Source organism: Podarcis muralis, chromosome 15 (assembly GCF_964188315.1).
Source record: "Podarcis muralis chromosome 15, rPodMur119.hap1.1, whole genome shotgun sequence".
Classification (NCBI taxonomy): domain Eukaryota; kingdom Metazoa; phylum Chordata; class Lepidosauria; order Squamata; family Lacertidae; genus Podarcis; species Podarcis muralis.
In genome coordinates this window covers 14,548,823-14,564,802 of record NC_135669.1, presented here as the reverse complement: position 1 = coordinate 14,564,802, position 15,980 = coordinate 14,548,823, and the positions used below count along the sequence as shown (strand labels likewise).

At 46.8% G+C, this 15,980-nt stretch overlaps 1 protein-coding gene across 3 annotated transcripts in view; it reads left to right on the top strand.

The window, feature by feature from the left end:
• KIRREL3 (kirre like nephrin family adhesion molecule 3) overlaps positions 1-15,980 on the top strand; it is a 775,275-nt gene that overhangs the window by 677,728 nt on the left and 81,567 nt on the right. For all 3 annotated transcript variants that reach the window (XM_028708148.2, XM_028708150.2, XM_028708149.2), the window contains 2 exons: positions 10,413-10,561; positions 12,460-12,587. In XM_028708148.2, coding sequence (XP_028563981.1) covers positions 10,413-10,561; positions 12,460-12,587 — 277 coding nt within the window. The remainder of the gene's footprint in view (positions 1-10,412; positions 10,562-12,459; positions 12,588-15,980) is intronic.

Here is a 15,980-nt window from a genome sequence, read left to right as displayed (position 1 = left end):
GTCAGAGCAATGGGAGCTCAACCCATTGTGTGAATTTGAACAGCTGAACTTCTGATTGGCAAGCCCAAGAGGCTCAGTGGTCTAGACCACAGTGCCACCCATGCTGTGTAAATGTCATGGTGCTCTGTTGCGCCAGAAACGGTTTAGTCATGCTGGCCACATGACCCGGAAAGCTGTCTGTGGACAAACACCGGCACCCTCGGCCTGAAAGCAAGATGACTGTAGGAATTGGGTGCATCATGCATCTAGAAGTGGGCATGGTTGGAGTTAAGAGTTAGAATGGCAGCATTAGACCAGAGCAGTGGGTCATAATTACATCCAAGTGCCAAAAATTACATGGATCATAATTACATCCAAGTGGTCCCAGGCCCTAAGGAAGTTAGATTGGCTTCAACCAGAGCCAGGGCCTTTTCAACTCTGGCTCCGGCCTGGTGGAACGCTCTGCCTCATGAGACCAGGGCCCTGCAGGATCTGATTTCTTTCCGCAGGGCCTGTAAGAGAGAGTTGTTCCGCCTGGCCTTTGGCTTGGAGCCAATTTGATTCCCTCCCTCCCTCTCTTTCTTTTTTCTTTTCCTTTTCCTCCTGCAATGAGGCTACATTTTAATGTTCCATTATTTTAATGTTGTATTTTATTTTTGTTTTTAATTTGTAATCATTCTTCTTGTTTTTATTATTGCTTGTAAGCCACTCTGAGCCCGGCCTTGGCTGGGGAGGGCGGGGTATAAATAAAAAATTATTATTATTATTATTATTAAAAAACCAAGTCTAAACTGAATTTTAGTTAAGGGCAGATCTGGGTTAGGGAAACGCTCACTAGCAGGGGTGGCTAATTGTTGTCCTTCGGATACTGCTGGGCTACAATTTCATCAACCCTGGCTAGGTCATGCTGAATAGGGCTTATGACTACTGGTGTCCAGCAACATCTGGTGGGCCAGAGGTCCCCATCCCTGGTCTATTGAGCACCACCAATTGAGCCTCGCTTTCTGAGATAAACATGAAGATTTCTCTGTTGTGTCTCTCTTTTATTCCTCTGTCCCTTCAATTATTATTCATAATGGAGAAAGCGACAGGGCCCTCCAGGTCAAACTATTTGTCCATCTGGCCCAGTATTGTCTACTTCCAACTCTGGAGAACTGGTGGCCTTCAGCTCCCTTCACCCTTGATCAGTGGCCAGGCTGGCTGGAACTGATGGGAACTGGAGTCTTAACAATGTCTACCAACTTCTGAAGGCCCACAGATTCCCCACCCCTGCTCTGATCTGACTGACAGCACTTCTCTATGATCTTAGGCAGAGGTCTTTCACAGCACGTTTCCTTTGAGCGCCCTAACCAGAGATACCAGGGATTGGATCAGGAATCCCCTGCCTACAAGGCATGTGCCTTACTACCCTGCTAGCCTAGGGACACATGGCCCTCCAGGCCTTTCTGGCTGGCCCTCAGAACTCACCCCAGGCCATGTTCATCACCAGCCCTGCTTTGCACCCCCAGCAGTTCTTGCCTAGCTGGAATGTGTCCTTGAACGCTGGCAAGGTCTCTTGCTTGCCTGGATGGCGGATGCAGAGTGATGTGCAATCAGTCCCTCTGGCATATCTTCTGTTAGACAGGGTTGCAATGTTGCCATGTTGCATGGCTTCTGCAGGACTGCGAAAGCCCTTGCCTTGCTAGCAGATTCAACTCCGCTTTCCCAGCAACGGCGACGGAGTTTCCTTTCATTCTTTTGCTGCATTGCCACCCCTGCTCTCCTGCTCCGTTTCGGGGTGAGGCATTCATTCTTTTTAAAAAAAGACGCAAACACAAAGGAAAGTTACAAACAAACGAATAAATAAATAAGCTGTCGACATTTGAAACTGACCCCTTTCCGCTCACAGGTTAATATTATTATTCCTATTTATAGCGCTCACATTTGTAGTGCTTAGGGCTTCGTAATGTCACCTCAAAGTGAAGCTGCATTCCGCTGATTTTTATCTGGAACAAATGACATCAAACTAGAGACTGAAAGGCAAGCGTACTTTAAAAGCTAATTGATGGAAATTTATTTCAGAGTTAGTACTCAAACAACTGGGGCGGGGTGTGTGTGTGGAGTGTGTTGAGAATTGCTGCTACCATAGTTCTTTCCTTTCCCTTCTTTCCCTTGCGTGGTGAGTCCCCCCCCCCCCCCGGTGGAAATAAAGACACATGACACAATTATTTAAGGTTAATGGGCTAAATATGGCCACAACTTTATTGGTTACAGGTGATGAGCGGTATTGGCTTAGGCATTGGTCCTAACAGACTATCCGGCTTCAGCCTGTCCGCTTGAAGTCCGGAAAGGGTTAACCACCAGTAGGGGGAGTCTTGCTGATGCACATCAACTACTAGGAACTCCCCCGGGGTCACCGCTGGGGTGTGTGCCTTAGGCCCTCACCTCCATAGGCTTCGGACAGGGCCATGCCCCCCAGAATCCTTTATCGGACTACCCTTCAATATGTGGGGCAGGTGATGGCGCTTCCTCCCCTCTTCCATCTACAATACAATACCAATACGCCCACAATCCCACCTCCTCTGCAGGGCGGAAGTGGCTTTTCCTCCCCTCTCTTCTCCTCTCCCCACCACCTGCAGCTCACTTCATTCAGTAGACTCACCGAACATTGAGCCACTAGGCTTAGGTTGGTGGCCCTCCCAGCTTGGTGCCCGAGATAAATGCCAAGCTCGGCAAACCCTAAAGCCGGCCCCACACCCAGAGGCGGAGCTCGCTGCTCCAGCACCCAGACAGGTGCACATGCTGTGCACCCAGGGGCGGAGCTAGCATCCCAAGGGGGTGCCGCCCACAGTGAGCATCCAGGGGGATCGGGACGGGGATGTCATCCCCCTCAGGGATGACACCTGGGACAAACCGCACCCACCACACACCCCTTCTTCCGCCAGTGCCCGCACCCTGATTCTAACAGGGAATCCACACTTCATGTGATAATTATGTATAGTACTGTTACACTTTTGCCTTGTACTCTTACTCCTCTTGTAACAGAGGAATGACAGGTGTGTATGTACTTAACTACCTCTGTACAATTTTTATTTACTTATTTGTATACCGCTTATATGCCCAAATGGCTTCTAAGCTAGGGTTGCCATAGTTCAAAAAGTGAAAATTCGGCCAGAAAAGTTGTTGCGCTTCCTCTTCCTCAAAATTGTTGGGCTATTTCTGAGGGAAATAGGCAAAAATGACACTGCCGACATGGACAATAACAACACCATCAGGGCATTGAAATATCCTTAATTAGAATATATAATAAAACAAGCTGGTTGTAAAAAAAGAAAGAAAGAAAAGAAAGAAACATGACAATCAAAACAGGGTTTTTTTAACCAGTTGGAACAATGCGATCAGAAGTTGAGCCCGGGTGCCTTTGTTGGACCACTCACATGTTATAAGAACAACCATGTATCATTCCCCTTACTGTGTTTGCTGCAAATAACATCAGTATGCCATAGTTGATACATCAAACGTCATAGGAGCCAACTCCTAGGGGCTGCGATTAGCATTCCCATTCAAAAGGGGGGGGTGCACTGTGGGGTGGGGCTTACCTTGGCCCCCACAATATTTTATTCAAGTTGGCACCCCTATAAAGTGTGAAACTAGTCTCAAACACAGTGCATTTCCTTCCAGCACCAGTTGGGACTTCTCCATGGTGGCCCCCTGATTATGGAGTGCCCTCCCCCTGAAAGTATGGTGTTTCAACTCCAGGTTAAAACCTCCCTGTTTCCCTGGGCATTTCTGGGATGTTAGCCCACTGCTCTAATCAGTGTGTTTGGAAGCTTAATTTTATATTTTTAACTGCTGTTACTTTGTTATGATGATGGTTTTTATTGTTTTAAATTTTTTAAGTGGTTTTGTAAACCTGCTCTGAGATCAATCGATGAAGTCAGGTTTAAAATGTCCTTAATAAATAAACATTGCTTTTAGCAACAGTAAATCGGTTTAATATGCTCCAGTTCCATTGCTCAAAGCTTAGCTACACTGATGGGTTTGCAGGGGAAAAGAGTCAGGACGGGAGGTGCCTCTCCCCTCCCTCTTCATGTGGTTACATCTTTATGTAACAGGAAGAAACTATGTGTGATGCACTATCCTGCCTTGTGCTAGATATTTGCATTTCTGATTATGACCCACAGATAGCAGTGATACTGTCTGTCTGTCTGTCTGTCTGTCTGTCTCTCTCTGTCTGTCTCTCTCTCTTTCTCTCTCTCTCTCTCTCTCTCTCTCTCTCTCTCTCTCTGTGTGTGTGTGTGTGTGTGTGTGTGTGTTTCAGTGCTCCATCAGCGCTGCCTCTTAATGCATGCTGCTTTGGGTATCAGGCCTCCTTGAACCATGTCCTCGTCTTCCATAAGACAAAAGTTACTGAGTGATGAGTGGATTGAATTTCAGCCAGCAGATACTTATGAAGTTAGACTGGCAGTTGATTTTTATATGACTGATAGTTTACTTTGTACTAAATTTAAAATCTTATGACACACATATTGTCGAAATGAATTATTCATTGATGTATCGTACATTAATCTGGTGTTGTAATGATGTATTGGTAATGTGGTGTTCCTCTTCTGTTGTGAGCTACTTTAGGCACATTATGTAGAAAAGTGGCATCCATATTATTATTATTATTATTATTATTATTATTATTATTATTATTGATTGCAGATGCCACCATGTTTTTTAGGTTTCCGCCCCGCACCCACCTGTCCCCCAGATCATCTTAATCTAATCTCTCGTATACTGTCAGTTCCTCCATCTATCCATCTCTGACATCCCCAGTGTGGCAGGATGCCAGATGGTGCCCCATTAGGTCACATTTGCTTATTGTTTGGTAAACAGCAGTTTAATTTAAGTGCTGAGTTGACAGCTTGTCCTCAAAAGACAATTTTCACATTGCAATGTTTCAAATGCCAGCTTGGCTTTCTAGTATAATGTTATTTCAACTGCCTTAAAGGGATAAAGTTCCCTTTGATTAAAAAAAAGAGGAGGGGGGAGCCCAGGGGAACTGAACTGTGTGTTTTGATGTTGACAGACCTGAGTGCATGAACTGGCAAACCTTGGACTGGATTTTCCCAGGCGCTTTGGGGCTGGCTACGGGTCTTCTTGCTTTTATGAGCCTGGAAGCTCAGCCTGTCCAATAATCATCATGACTGGCAGAATTCTCCCCTGTTTGTTCTACGCTTAGCAGTGATTTAGAGGATGTGTGTGTCGGTATCAGCCAGGTTTGCAACCAGGAGCTGCTGGAATCCATTGTACGGGTGTTGTGAGCATTTAAGCACCAGGTGCTCATATTAGCGAAAGCCCTTGATAGAATGTTTGAGGGCAGGATCCAGGTAAGCATGGCTAGGCTCATTTCTACCCTGCAGTTTGTCCCTGTTGCAAGCATCATGATTAAGCGAGCACTGCTTTCTGCTATAAATGTGCATATTCACTTGCTGAATCTCTATTCTGGCCTCTGGCCCTTTATTTGTGATTCATACAGAACATAGCCTGGCTTCAGTTGCCTATTCTCTGGCAGCCTCCAGCTTAGACTACTGTAATGTGCTGTATATGGGGCTGCCTTTGGAGACAGTCCAGAAATGGCAGCTAGCGCAGAAGGCAGCAGCTACATAGATAGTTCACAGGAACAAGAAGGCGTGAACACATAGCACTGCTTTGTTTCCAGGCCCAATTCATGAAGTGCACTCCTGGTGCTTTTATTTTTCCTTTGCAGCTGTGAAGGAAGGTTCTTGAATTCAAGTCCCAGATGCAAAGATTGCTGCAGAAATGAGGCTTAGTTCAGTGCCAAATGCACACCCAGTTTTGGGCAGGTGTTGGCTCCATTCAGGAGCTCCTGAGTTGAACCCATCCCAGTGGGACTTGCTATTGGCACCAAATTTAAAAGGCACTGACTTGAGGTTGAATCCTAACAAGACAGAAGTACTGTTTTTGGGGGACAGGAGGCGGGCAGGTGTGGAGGATTCCCTGGTCCTGAATGGGGTAACTGTGCCCCTGAAGGACCAGGTGCGCAGCCTGGGAGTCATTTTGGACTCACAGCTGTCCATGGAGGCACAGGTCAAATCTGTGTCCAGGGCAGCTGTTTACCAGCTCCATCTGGTACCCAGGCTGAGACCCTACCTGCCCGCGGACTGTCTTGCCAGAGTGGTGCATGCTCTAGTTATCTCCCGCTTGGACTACTGCAATGCGCTCTACGTGGGGCTACCTTTGAAGGTGACTCGGAAACTACAACTAATCCAGAATGCGGCAGCTAGACTGGTGACTGGGAGCGGCCGCCGAGACCATATAACACCGGTCTTGAAAGACCTACATTGGCTCCCAGTACGTTTCCGAGCACAATTCAAAGTGTTGGTGCTGACCTTTAAAGCCCTAAACGGCCTCAGCCCAGTATACCTGAAGGAGCGTCTCCACCCCCATCATTCTGCCCGGACGCTGAGGTCCAGCGCCGAGGGCCTTCTGGCGGTTCCCTCATTGTGAGAAGCAAAGCTACAGGGAACCAGGCAGAGGGCCTTTTCGGTAGTGGCGCCCGCCCTGTGGAACGCCCTTCCAGCAGATGTCAAAGCGATAAACAACTACCTGACATTCAGAAGACATCTGAAGGCAGCCCTGTTCAGGGAAGTTTTTAACGTGTGATATTTTACTGTATTTTTGGTTTTTATGGAAGCCGCCCAGAGTGGCTGGGGAGGCCCAGCCAGATGGGCGGGGTATAAATAATAAATAATAAATTATTATTATTATTATTATTATTATTATTATTATTATTATTATTATTATTATTTGCAGTAGAACAATCACAAGTGCATTCTAAGACTCTCTGCAGCCTGTCATATAACAACAGATGTGGGGAAGAGGGGCATGGCTGGAGGAAAATGGCCTCCTGGGTGAAATTAAGAACCAACAGGAGTCCTAATTTGGCCCCTAGGTCAGTGTTTCCCCATCGCTGACGTAGAGAGACATGCTACCCCATGTCTTAACTTTGACATTGAGGACTCATCTGCACTGTACATTTAAAGCAGCATTGTATCACTTGAAACAGTCATGGCTTCCCCCAAAGAAACCTGGGAAATGTAGTTTCTTAAGGGTGCTGAGAGTTGTTAGGAGATTCCTATTCTCCTCACAAAGCTACCATTCGAAGAGTTCTCCAGGAAGAGGGACTGATTCTCTGGGAAGAAAGAATGCTTAAGAGCTGTAGCTCTGTGAGGGAAATAAAGGTTTCCTAACCATTCTCAGCACCTTTAACAGACTACAGTTCCCAGGATTCTTTGAGGGAAGCCGTGTCTGTTTAAAGTAGCATGATACGGGTTTAAATGCATGATACGGGTTTAAATGCATGGTGCGGTTACAGCCTGAGGCACATACCTGCTAGGAAGGTCAGTGGGTGTGCTTTCCTGCCGACTTGTGGTGAGAGTTACAATTGTCACAGTGTCTGTCTGACTTCTTTTGTACAAATTTCTTGTTGCGATAACATATGTCCGCAAGTTGGTTCCAGAAAATGAAACATCTGTGCACATGGAGAGAAGTGAGCATGTGTATGTTGTATCTATGACTTTTTCTTCCAATGTCCCAAGCAGAGGTTTTTTCCTCTATTTCTATCTGGGGTCAATTTCACAATTTCAGGTCTGTTCCATGCTTTCTTTTGTGGATTGGTTATAAAGATGCACAACAAACAACCCCCCCCCCCAAAAAAAAATCACATTTAAATTGTTCACACTTTCCCCCAAATCACACAGTTTATACAAAATGCAATTGTCCCGTAAAATATCCATTTGGGGACACATTTTTAACTGGAGTTGTTTTGCAAAATCAGGAAAGATGCATAATCCAATGGGTAGCTGCTTCCTGGCCCCTGCATAAGCCTGGGACCAACAAATTAGGTCACTCTGTTTTACAATGTGGACCAAATGAATTTCTCCTCTATTCCACATCTCCCACAGCCTTACACGCTGAGATCTTTTTATCACAAAAGGCTGAGGATTGGGTCTTTCGCTCTCTGTATGTAAATCACATGTGCTACCCCTGAGCTGAGGTCTCACCCAGTTTATTTTAGGAACTGCTCTTTTTAAATGTGAAAACCCTGCAATTCGGCCCCCTTCCCCATTCACACACTTTTTGGATAACAAATAACAGTTGGTGGCTTTCTGCTACATTGCCAGAAACAACAGGTTATATAAGTAGGTCAAGAAAGAGTCAATTATAAGAGAACTTGTTCAGTTAGCAGAGATGGATGAACATCCTAGGATGACTTAGTTGGAATCTGCATTACAGATGGTCTCAACCCCAGGAGATAGTTTAGCAAAATCTTCTACTGCTGATATATTCCAATTCCACATTGTCTGCAGATTCAGCCATCTGTGGCTGAGAAAAAGGTGTTTGTCGTGGTAAAATATCCCCAGCAGAAGAATCTGGGTGATGTTGACCACATGTGATCGGAATGCAAGTGGTTTAGAATAGCACGTATGTCCAAGGGTTACACTGGACTCGATTACGCAATACATACTTTTTTTTAAAGGTCTGTTTCATTAAGTTCAGTTCATTAATTTACATTATCTGTAGGCCAACCCTTAAAAAAAATACAGTACAATATAAGAGCAATTGTTACACGTTACATGCATCACCTAGCCTACAGCACAAGCAATTGCGATTTCTTTCAACAACTTATTTCTTTGTTTCTTAGTCCTTTTTCACTTTTGGTTTGGTTTGCTGCTGCTTCTCAATGTGGGGTGGTTTCCATGCTCACATGGGGTTATCCCATTTCATTCTCAGTGCAACCCAATAATATGAGTTAAGCAGCAAGGGAAATGGGTGTCCTAAGGATACCCAGTGACTTTCATGAATGAATAGGGATTGGAGCCCAAGTCTGACTGCTGTATGCCCAACACTTTGACCCAGTGCACCACACTGGTTCACGAGCCCAGGGGAAGGGAACTCTAGTCCAGGGACCAACACGACCTTCCAAGTTTCTTTGTCTGCCTCTCTTTGTCTGACCTGGTCTCTCCAGGTCATGCCCCTCTCCCCAGACCACACCCTTATTGACCCTGCTTTGCACTCCAACCATTTTTGCCTAGCTGGAAAATGCCATTGAATTATTGCAATGCCTCCTGCTTGTCTGGATGGAGATGGCGGCGGGGGGGGGGGGGGAGTAGCCTACTATACAAAGGGACCATTTGTTGCTCTACCCATTTTCCTCTGGTCCTGCCCACTGCTGTCATGTGGCCCTCAGAATGTTGCCCTTAAGGGAATGTGGCTGAAAAAGGCTTGGCACCCCTGCGCTGTCTATCCCTATCCAGACATTCTCCCTCAGGTGTTTTCCATCATGTGTGTCAGGAGAGGAAGGACACACTTGCTGACCTCTGTCCCCTCCATTGCATTCCTGATGATCCAGTCTTTTAGAGGCTGGCTGCACCATTTAGAACCCTGCACCAATCAGGGCTCAAAGTCACCAGAGGAGCCTCTACATGCAGTGCTGGCTCCCTGCTTCAGGCATTTAGCCCCAATGCATGGAAGTTGGTGGGGCTGGGTTGCCAGGTGTAAGAGCAGCAAGCACCCCCGACACCAGGCAAACTCGGCCCTCCAGATGTTTTGGGACTACAATTCCTATCACCCCTGACCACTGGTCCTGTTAGCTAGGGATCATGGGAGTTGTAGTCCCCAAACATCTGGAGGGCCAAGTTTGCCTATGCCTGCCCCCCACTCTCCCCCATGATGGGAAAACATGAGAGGGACCTCTTGGATGGGGCTACTGTTATTCAACAATTGTGAGGAGTAGGAGGCAATCCCTAGATTATTTTTCATAGAGGGCCATTAAAGGTGCTCTTTGAGGGATACTCATAATACCACGGACATGAAGGCTGCTTCACATGTTGAGTTTCCATGGCACGGTCAGCGAGTGCATAGTGCGTCTGCTTTGTGAAAGCTAAGCAAGTCAAGGTCTGGATGGGAGGCTGTCATAGATTCCTGAATCTGCCATTTGGAAAAAGATGAAAGGTGGGGTGTGAATGTACTAAATAAAATAAAATAAATAAAGGGCAAGCAATTTGCACGCAGTGACTCACCATGCTGAACCAGCAGTTCCGTGTTGACATGGGTTTAAACAAATCTGTGATTGACTGACTGACGGCTGATCCAGCACTTTTTATCCATCTCTCCGCAAGCCACCAGAAATGAACAGCGTTTGGTGGCACAGAGAAATTTGCTAGAGAAGCTTCTGCACAATGGTGTTTCACACGGAGTGCAACATCACAACCTGTGCTTGCGTATCAGGGGAGTGGCCTGAATTGGACTTTTATCCCTGTGTCCTTAACTTGGTTTTGTTTTGACATCTGCTTCCCTGTATGGTCCTTGTACAGCGAAACCTGTTTTAAGTGGCAATGCCTTTATAACACAGCCCTGCTCTTCTCCTTGTTGTCTTTCTGCAGGTGGGCCAAAAAGGGACACATTATAAAGGAAGCATCGGGGGACTCTTATGAGACCATTGTTGACCATACCTATTTTTTTGAACCAATCTCTTGCGAGGTGACCAACGCTTTAGGCAGCACCAACATCAGCAGGACAGTCGATGTCTATTGTAAGTACAGCTCAGCTGCTGAACCATAGAATCATAGAATCATAGAGTTGGAATAGACCACAAGGGCCATCGAGTCCAACCCCCTGCCAAGCAGGAAACACCATCAGAGCACTCCTGACATATGGTTGTCAAGCCTCTGCTTAAAGACCTCCAAAGAAGGAGACTCCACCACACTCCTGAGTTTGTGTGATAGGGCTAATCTTTCGTCATTTGAGAGTTGCCTTGTGGGTGATAACAGTGCAGTTTCTTAAGGGAATGAGATGGACAATCGATCCATCCGTGGTAAAAAAGGAAGCCAGAGAAAGGACCTAAATAATAATGGTCCAGCTGTTGTTTTAGTTAACCTTCACCTGGAAAACCAGGCACACATCAGCCTTTTGTGCTAAAGATGGAGAAGTTTTGTCCTGCACAGTAGCAAGTCACCATGAAGTGCTCTGAATGGGACAGATACAACCCTCTACAACAGGGGTGGGGACTCTTTTTGGCTCAATGCACCAGATCCTCATCTGTCCCCACCCCTGCAATCTAGCTTCAATAAGTGGATGGGACTGTTAGAAGATCTGCCATATCTCAGGAGAAACTGGCCACTCTCCAGGCACCCGGCATGATCTCCTGGTGACCTCCCTGTCTGCATTCCCGGCAGATGCAGGCAAGGTCTCGATCGGCGATCCTCCTCAAACGTGAGAAGAACACACCACTCTTCCCTGCTATCCCCAGGCAGGGGAAAGAGATAGACAGAAATGTTTTAACATGCCTTTATTTCTGTCTTTGCAGTGTTACAGAGAAACACGTCTGCTCTCATCAGACTCCATCAATAGAGAGACAAAAACTCCTCCTCCTGTACTTCCTGTACAGGTCACACACTGAGCTATTTCCGGTGCTTTGCACTGAAATAAGACTCTCCCTCTGTTCCCACGGAACAGTTCCAACATTCCCATTATGTTTTGCTTTCAAGCCACCTGCTGCTCGCGGTCGCATTGCATCCATATCGTAACAGGGACAACCTACCTGTCAATCATCTGACATCAGGTTGTCCTGCCTACCTGTCAAAGTCCTTGGCACTGCACATCCCAAGCTCACAACAGCTGACTGGTTTCCAGGTGCTTGGGAGCCACAGTGCAAGGCCTTTGGGGTCAGCCCTATGCTTGTCAGTGCTGAGCAAGGGACTGCAAAGCTTCTTCCCCATGAGGAAGCCAATCTAGCCTCATCTCTACTTTCCCCACACCTGCATGGCATATCCTGTCAGGTGTGGGGCAGGTGGGCAGGGGAAATGACCTTGCTGAGCCAAATGGGGCCCATAGGCCAGAAGTTTTCTGCCCCTGCCCTCTGCTTTGATCCAATTTTGTCTGCTATGTCTACCCAGTACCCAGTGTGTTGAGCCAGGGTGCACAGAACTAATGCAGCACTGGAGAGGCAGGCACAATTGTAGCTTGGCAGTTCCTTCCTTCTTTGTACCACAGACCATGCCCAGCATGTACCACCTGCCCATGTGGCAGGTTGGCTGCTCCAGGCTAGACTGCCATGGCCATTCAGGCCAACAGCCTGGGACTCTTTCGTAACTCCTAGGGACCCACAGTTCCAGAACTATGAAAGTGACGCCTTAGTCACCCTATCTGAATGATTTTCTGTTTTTGTGAAGTTCATGTGTTCATATGTTCAAAGCTACTTTGGAAGAGATGGAATAAATGTCTCTGGATTAGGCTTCAAGCCTCCATTTCTTCCTCTAGTCAAGAATTCAAAGCCGCAACAAGGGAGAAATCTAATTCATGCATTATGTCTCTCCTTGGGTGATTGCATGGTCCCTTATCGCCTTTTCCTTCCCTTACCTGCTATGAAGAATCGTTCCATTGCTGTCCTATTCTGCAGATACCTATTCTGTGACATATCTCTTATTATAGTTGGGCCACGCATGATGACGGAGCCACAGTCCCTTCTTGTTGACCTTGGATCGGACGCTGTGTTTAACTGTGCTTGGATCGGGAACCCGTCGCTGACCATCGTCTGGATGAAGCGGGGCTCGGGTGTGGTAAGGATGCTTAAAATCAGCTCAACATTTGAGGGGAAGTTTGAGGGCTGAGTGCCGAGTGCCCTCCAGATTGGTGTTTTGTGTTGTTTTGTTTTTGCTATTATATTCTGCAACATGTTCTTGACACAATGTTGTGATGGATTTATATTGGGTCGTCCACACATCATTTTGCTTTATTTTTTATTTTAATTTTTTGCAATACTTCCCTAGTGCCACCACACGTGCACTATACATTTAAAGCGGTATCACACCTATTATTATTATTATTATTATTATTATTATTATTATTATTATTATTATTTATATACCACCCTATATCCAGAGGTTTCAGGGCGGTTCATATAAATTTAAACAATCTTGCCCCCCCCCCCATGTATCCTGGGAACTGTAGTTTGCTGAGGGAAATGAGAGTTGTAAAGGGACCCCATTCCCCTCACAGTGCTACAATTCTGAGTAGTTTAATAATCAATCCCTCTTCAAAGGGAACTCTGGGAATTGTAGCTCTGGGAGGGGAATAGGGTCTCCTGGCGCTGTGGGTTAAACCACAGAGCCTAGGACTTGCCGATCAGAAGGTTGGCGGTTCGAATCCCCGCAACGGGGTGAGCTCCCGTTGCTCAGTCCCTGCCAACCTAGCAGTTCGAAAGCACGTCAAAGTGCAATTAGATAAATAGGTACCGCTCTGGCGGGAAGGTAAAAGGTGTTTCCATGTGCTGCTCTGGTTCACCAGAAGCGACTTAGTCATGCTGGCCACATGACCCGGAAGCTGTACGCCGGCTCCCTCGGCCAATAAAGTGAGTTGAGCGCTGCAACCCCAGAGTCAGCCACGACTGGACCTAATGGTCAGGGGTCCCTTTACCTTTTAACAACTCCCAGCACCCTTAATAAACTACACTTCCTAGGATTGCTGTCTGGAAAGGCTATGGCACAGTAAAAGTGAGACAGAAAAGCCCCCATAATATTTGTGGTAGGAAAGGTTACAGGATTTCAGCAGGAAGTTACAGGATATGCACTGACAATGGAGTCATATAAATACCCTGAAACTACTGGAGGTACAAACAGCATTGAAAGCAAGATCAAGTTTGACCACCCCAATAGCATCAAGAGTGCAAATCATCGTAAATGTAAATATCATAAATATAAGGGATGCTCTACTGCGTCAGACCATTGGTCCATCTAGCTCCATTCTGGCTACACTGGTTGGCAGTGACTGTCCAGGATTTCAGGAAGGCGTCTCCTCCAGTCCTACCTGGAAATGTCAGGGATTGAACCTGGGACCTTCTGTATGAAAAACAGGTGTTCTGCCACTGAGGCACAGCCTCTCCTCACTACTGGTTCTTGCAGGGCCAAATGGTGGCTTCAACTCACATGACATCATTCTCTTTCTGCCTTTATTGCCTAGAGTATTGTGGCAGGTGGGTGCTCTGTGCATTGTAGATATCATGCTCGTCTCACAAAGTGTAGCAACTATGAACATGAATCATAATTTAAATCTGAGCTCATCCCTAAGACTGGGTTAGCCTTTGATAATCTCCTTCCTCATCACCAGCCCTTCCCCCACCTGCCCATCTACAAGGCAGGGATAAGGATAATGGGCTGCTCTTCACTGTAGTTGTAATGTTCCAGAGAGATAATCTGCAGCAGGAAGTCGGGGGGGGGGCTGTTTTGTAGCACATTAAAGACTCAATACTAATAATAATAATAGCAATGCCAGAAGACTGAGCAGTACAGGAGATAGTTGTGTACCATATCACTGCATCCCATGTGAGGTTCTTTGAGTGGTTGTGGAAAGTCTGTGAAAGTAAATATTGAGTAGTAGCAAAGTCTAAGTCATGGAGTGGACTCTTGGATTTGTTCATTGGATTAATCCTTTGCTCTCAGCCTTGCTGCTCTTGCTTTCTGCTGGCGATTCCCACAGCAGCAGGATCAAATATCAGTGTTATTTGCAGTTCAGAAGGGACAACAAGCTGTTGCTGAGCTTGTAGATCAAACATGTGAACGATCTGTGGCCCACCTTGAAATATACAAAACTGGGCATGCCTGCTGCATCCTGCAGTTAACTCAGAGCGTCATTATTGTAGCCTAAGGGGGGAGCCGGCTGGGATTCTAAGGAAACTTGCATTCTGTAGTCAATTCCACATTCTGTGTGATTCTATCCCAGTGTTCACAACCAGGGCTGGCCCACCCAGGAGGCAAACTAGAGCGGCCACCTTGGACAGCAGGATCCTGCAGGGAAGCACCCCCACAGGGACCCCACCCTGCTACCGGGTTCGCATGGCAGCATTTTCTGGCAAAATCTCATGAGATCTCACCAGAAACTGCCACCGTAGAACCCCAGTCAACAAGGCTTTAGTGGCTGGGGAGGCGACAGTGTCTCATTCTGCCCCAGTAAAATGGGATGGGCCACACCGGATTTTATCCCAGTGTTGAGAACTGTGCAGTCTCCTCCCCTTTCCATTCTGCTGCTGTGTGATGAAGAGGCTCATTATCTCACTGCCTGGAGTTCTGGGCCTGGCAAATGTATGGATGTGTTTGATCACTTTTGGACTTCTAGATGAGAGCAACTGGAGGCAGCAATTACACTGGACTGCCTGAGACGGTCAAGACAGTGCCCCTTCCATTCATTCCACATATAGAAGCTAATCGAGCTAGCATTCAACACTGTCAATGGAGCTGTGTCCACCACTGCATTAAGGGGCAGCAAGCTAGGTGAGGGAGCATGCACAGCAGGCCATTTGGCAGAAACAGTACTGGCCTTCAACATCTCTCCACCATAACCTGCGCTCCAGCATCTGCCACCCAAGGTGCCTGCCTCGCCATGCCTAATGGAAGGGCTGACCTTCTTCGGTTGCAAACTGCACTGGTGGCAGCAGGCAGTGGTGGCTGTCCAGAGATGGCAGTGAATGTTCTCAGCACTTTCAAAGAAAAGAGGGGAAATTTTAGGCCAAGCAGAGGTCAAGGAGGCTGATTTATGTAACTGGACTAATAAAAAAAATGAAAGGTACGTTTCCATGGCAGTCACAGCACTTTCCACATTTCCGCTGCTCAAAGGGGATCTTTGCAAAGTAACCCTAATAGAAGTTGAATTGATTCCCATTATGAGCAGCATCTGGGTTAACCAAAGGCCAAGGCAACCGCTTTGCCTCTTTGTGACAGGTGGAACTTTGTAAACCATCTCCACGTTTGGCTCTTTTTGTGAACAGTCCTTGCTTACAGAGCACTGCACAGCTAAAGCTTAAGGACAAAGAGCCTCCTGGCATCAACCCAGGCCTGGATCCAGTTTCCTAGGACTGTGCATGCCTATTCACCACCTAGGAGCTTCAGCATGCAGTGATAACTTGCATGTGTGGATGGTCCATCACAGATGCTGTATCACCAGTAGTCATTGGTGCTCAT